The 4,734-nt window shown below is 41.1% G+C and overlaps 1 protein-coding gene across 1 annotated transcript in view; it reads right to left on the reverse strand.

Annotated features, from left to right (window-relative positions):
* LOC138010063 (pancreatic secretory granule membrane major glycoprotein GP2-like) overlaps positions 1 to 4,734 on the reverse strand; it is an 8,878-nt gene continuing 4,144 nt past the window's right edge. Inside the window, exons 2-3 of the mRNA XM_068857027.1 lie at positions 1,165 to 1,282; positions 1 to 368 (exon numbers count right to left, since the gene is read on the reverse strand). Of these exons, the coding sequence (XP_068713128.1) occupies positions 1 to 368; positions 1,165 to 1,282 (486 nt within the window). The remainder of the gene's footprint in view (positions 369 to 1,164; positions 1,283 to 4,734) is intronic.

Consider the following 4,734-nt stretch of genomic DNA (forward strand, 5'->3'; position numbering starts at 1 on the left):
CTATGATGTCGTGCAATATATATACTGACGGTCATGAGTAGCCTTAAGCTCGTATACGTAGTAACCGCTACAATCACGCACACGGATTGCACGGGGATAGCTGCAGCAATTGTTCCACCTATGGAAGCAGGCAGTTCTTTGAACGATTCCATCTGAAAGTGATGGGTGACCACCTTTCAGCCAACCAGGGATCCTGCCACCGCAGCGGTAATACGGAGTGCATCTGTCAATCATTCTGGTGTATCCATTGCCCTGGAAACGGTACCAGCTTTGGGTAAGGTTATGGTCCGAGTAACCGGGCCCTCTGCCATTCATGTAGTGACGCTTGGTTCCATTCAGAACGGTGTAATTGGCGCATTCCGGAGCAGCTGCAACGTAAAAAACGGGAAAAAGTGGTCAAGAAGAGAAAAAGTAAGAATCAAGCGGTTTTTGGAACGGACAGAACGGTGTAAGCTCACGGTGGTAATTGTTGATGACTTATGTCTGACGGGTATTTGGTTAGCTCATGATATTGCTGCCTACTGTTCAAGCGCTGGTCTCTTTAGAGTGAGGTTATGATCTCATGTTACTACTGAATTTAGTTCCCTGTAGATGTCAATGGCCTTATTCATACTAGAGGACGTCTAACACGTCCAGACGCATTAAACGTCTGGCCGTAAGTGCGACTAATATAAATACGGGACGAACTTAAGTTCGATGGCTAGAAATCAAATTCATATTTTTTCTTCAAAAGATATTGGGATTTAATCACCAAAGAGACTGTGTGCACTTCATTGATAAGTGCGTCCCAGTTTAGTGCGTCTCGTCTTTATACTAGTCGGCTTAGACGTCTGTTAAGTGCGTCGTTTAATTCGTCTGACGTTTAATTCGTCCACCATATTTCCCGTAATTATACTAGTCGTCTAAGACGTCTTAGACGTCCTCTAGTATAAATACGGCAAATGTTACTGCCTCCTCATCTTGTTTAAATCCATGATGTCCACGCTATCTCCCCTAGCTAAATTTAATCTATGATGTCATCCCTATCTACAGTTTCAGTGGATCCCTAGCTTCCCTGTTAGTTGAATCTCTTTTCGCTAACACTGCTAAACTGCAGGGGAATTTGAAATTGACTAGAAATCCAAGTCCATCGGTAATGTAATTCAATAATGCATTTCAATGTACCGGTTTCACAGAAGCGGCCAAGATATCCCGGATGACAGGTGCACCTGTATGTTCCATCCCTGTATGAAATCGGGGAGCAAGTTCCTTTGTTGTAACAAGGCTCCTTGACACATGGGCTCTAGAAGTGGAAGCAGAAGACTTCTTTATTTTAATTTTTTTTAAAAACTAATATCAGACCATCATGTCTTGCGCGCCTCTGACATGACAGCGAGGCTTTCAAGAATCCGGGGTTTTGCACGGGCCTATCGGGAAGAATAATAATTTTACCTTCTTCCAAGTGGCTGGTCATATTCATACTAAAACTGGAATGAGCCGCGATTAATAGCGATCGCACGATCATGCGATCATACATGTGTATACAAAGCAAAGTTCCGCGATTTGCGATGGATCGTATCCCATGATATGCGGCAGACTCGCGCACACGGCAGACACGGCCGTTACACGGCATCGTTAGTAACAAGAAATTCATAGAAGCAGTTGCGCTGTGCGAGTGGTTTTAAAACAAAACGGTGACGAATTCAAATGATAAATTTGAATTTGGAGACAGTAGGTCAAAATATGGGGAGAAAGACTTGATTCGTACGGCAGATGGGAAGACTAACTGTCTTATATGTGTACACAACAGTGTACACAAAAGTCGACAAGTACAAGAGATATAATAGAACCGCTGTCATCTGGAAGTCTTTGCCATTATGGGGCAACCAGGCTAACGCGTACGGTCTCTCCCAAGTTCTTCAGTCTCCATAAAGTGGAAACCTTAAAAGAAGTTAACATTTTGTTTTGCATCAAATCGAAAACGCTCGGCTTCGGTGTTTCAAAATTAACAAGAATGTGTTGTCTGACAAACTAAGGGAATTTTTTCTCTATATAAGTAAGCAAGAGCCAAAGTGATTTATACCTCCGGCAAAATGCGTGAAATTTCAATAGATATAAGGAAGGCGTTGTGTTGTTATTTTGACGGCGGATTTATAATTGGAAGGAAACAGATGCAAAAAGTTCAATTCAGCCTCATTTATTTGAACTAAGACCGTAAGAAATACTCAATTTGTTCCTAAGAGAAACCTCGGTACAGCAAGTGACCCTTCGCTTACAGTTCGCTTGTATTCATCAGATCAGGGAAACTGGGACACATTGTGTTTAGCCATGCGTACCACGGGAAGTGAAAATTTCTGCGCCAACTTTATTTCTAAGCTTAGTTGCCCGATTAAATGAGTCGTCCAAAAACAAACTAAAATTAAATTGTCTATGCAAAATATCGTGGCCTTCAGATTTTTCCCGCACCTCCGCAGGTGCGCGATGAATATTGGTCCAGTCTGGGTCTCCACATCGTTGTCGAGTACTTTCAAACAATATGAGGCAGAGTTCATCAGTTTGATAAAACAGTCTTCGACCTGTAATCCTATTTGGCCTAGGCATTGTTTGACCTTGTTTTGCTCCTGGGTCATGCGTAGTTTCTTATCCCGCCCTAGAATCTTTACTACTTATCGTGAATCATATGCGATCTGATGGAAAAAAAAAACCTTGTCAGGTATAAAACTACCACATCTCCCATAATACACTTTGTTTGTCCCCAGAAATTTTGCATAAGCATTGTTTTCAGTTTCTCTTGGGATGATTGCAAGTCCCAAGAGAAATTGAAAACAATGTTTATGCAAAAATTTGGAGGGCAAACAGATCTAGAGTGTATTATGGAAGATGTGAAAGTGGTGAATTAAAGCCACCCGAACATTATGGTTTAAAGCTGAAATGGAATTTTCGTTTAATCATAGAACAAATCAACCTTCCAATATAAACCGACGATCAAGCAACACCTTGAAAAACAAAGGCTAACCTTTACTGAACCAGGAAAGATAAAACTACCTCACAGAAATGATATACTGAAAACAGCTACCTCCGCAGTTCATAAAATATTCATTTTTCTTCAGAGTATGTCTCCAACAACAAAAACTCAGATCTAAGTACGAAAACTGCGAAAACGACAGAAACAAAATCTTTTCCCGTTGTGAAGAAACAGTATATAAATACAGTACTCTGCTGGCTAAACCTGAGCTGCAGACCAAGGGAGTATTCAAGTCTCCGTTCGTTTGTTTTTCTTATCTTTTCCAGCTTTTTACTATCTAAAAGTTTTTTATTCACAAAAAAAAAAAACACCACTGCGGCCATTTGGGTGAAAAATGTAGCGTTTATTTCCGTAGACCAGTTTTGGAAATGAGACAAAATTTGGAAGGTGCTCTTCTACAGGTGGAGGTCATATCAAACCAAGAGTTTGCAGCTTACCTTTATCTGATAAAGATGGGAGTGTGGATCAGCGGTGAGATTCGCTGGGTTGTTGCTGCTTGTTGAGGGAAGAAGTTCGCAACGAAATTTCCCCTTGTCATCAGGACTGGCAGCCACGTTGAACGAAATGCATAACATGTTTTGAAGACAGGCGAAGCTGCAGTCCAAATAGCCGTCGACAAAAATGTCAACAAGCGGACGAGTGACGTTCAAATGGTGAAAAGCACGAAATTCAAACTCCGCTGTGTGAAATGTCGCATTAAGCCATTGAAAATGGAACAAGGAAAGCAGTGTTATAAATGTTATGGAAACTTTCATTTTTCAAGGAAAACACCGACAGAGTTCTGCTTGGAGTCAACGTTAGCTCAGTTTGGACTCGTGGGATATGAGCGACGCGAAGAAATTCAATATTACTTGAGTTGGATTGGTCCGTTGAAACTGCTTCCCGGATTGGCTGACATTGACTAGTAGACTTATACGAACTACTTATTGTAGCGCACCGCCCACTACTGTCTTTATTGACGCCCTCAAAATGAGGATCACCCCGCAGTCAATTCTTAGTTAAACCTTTATCTCAACCGTTCTTCTACGCATAATTACCTGGTTACCAGTTGAACGCTTAACGTTGATTACGTAGCAAGGTTTTCTTTTGCTTTTCGTCGATTGCATTAAATTGTACTAGCTGCTACACTATTGCAGTTTTTGGATCAAAAACGCCTCAATCTTAATGGCGGCTTAATGTTGGCCGACCACGTTTCCTTTTTGACAGACAATCAAATTAATATTTAATTACTTTGACTAGCTTCGTACAATCGCAAAGCAAGTTAAAATGTCGCAGAAATAACTTACCTACCAGTTTTTTGGCTTCCATTATTAACTTATCTTTTCAAGGAATCTCGTCTTCTAGCTGGTAACTTTATTATATCTCTCAGATAGTACGCGCGCTGTAATTGGCTAAATTTGCGGGCCGTATTCTACAGTACGGCCCGCTGTACAGCCCGCTAAATTTAAAATTTCGACAAAACATCATCTAGCGAGTTTTTCATGTCATTTCTGTTGCATAAACTTGTACTGAAAACTGTTTGAATCTTGCAAGCAACTATTTCAAACTTAAGAGCCAAGAAGATTTAGTTTTTGGGATTTTGGCACGGCATTCTTTGTGGCAGTTGAACCTTCCGCTTCACTTTGACTAGTTTCCTTGCCTGCGCGCCGGTTAACCTCAGAGATATAATAAATATCTTACTAACCGAGTTTTCTCGGTCCGTACTGTAAGTTACGGATCCTCGTTTTTTC

The sequence above is a fragment of the Montipora foliosa genome, chromosome 7 (assembly GCF_036669935.1).
Source record: "Montipora foliosa isolate CH-2021 chromosome 7, ASM3666993v2, whole genome shotgun sequence".
Classification (NCBI taxonomy): domain Eukaryota; kingdom Metazoa; phylum Cnidaria; class Anthozoa; order Scleractinia; family Acroporidae; genus Montipora; species Montipora foliosa.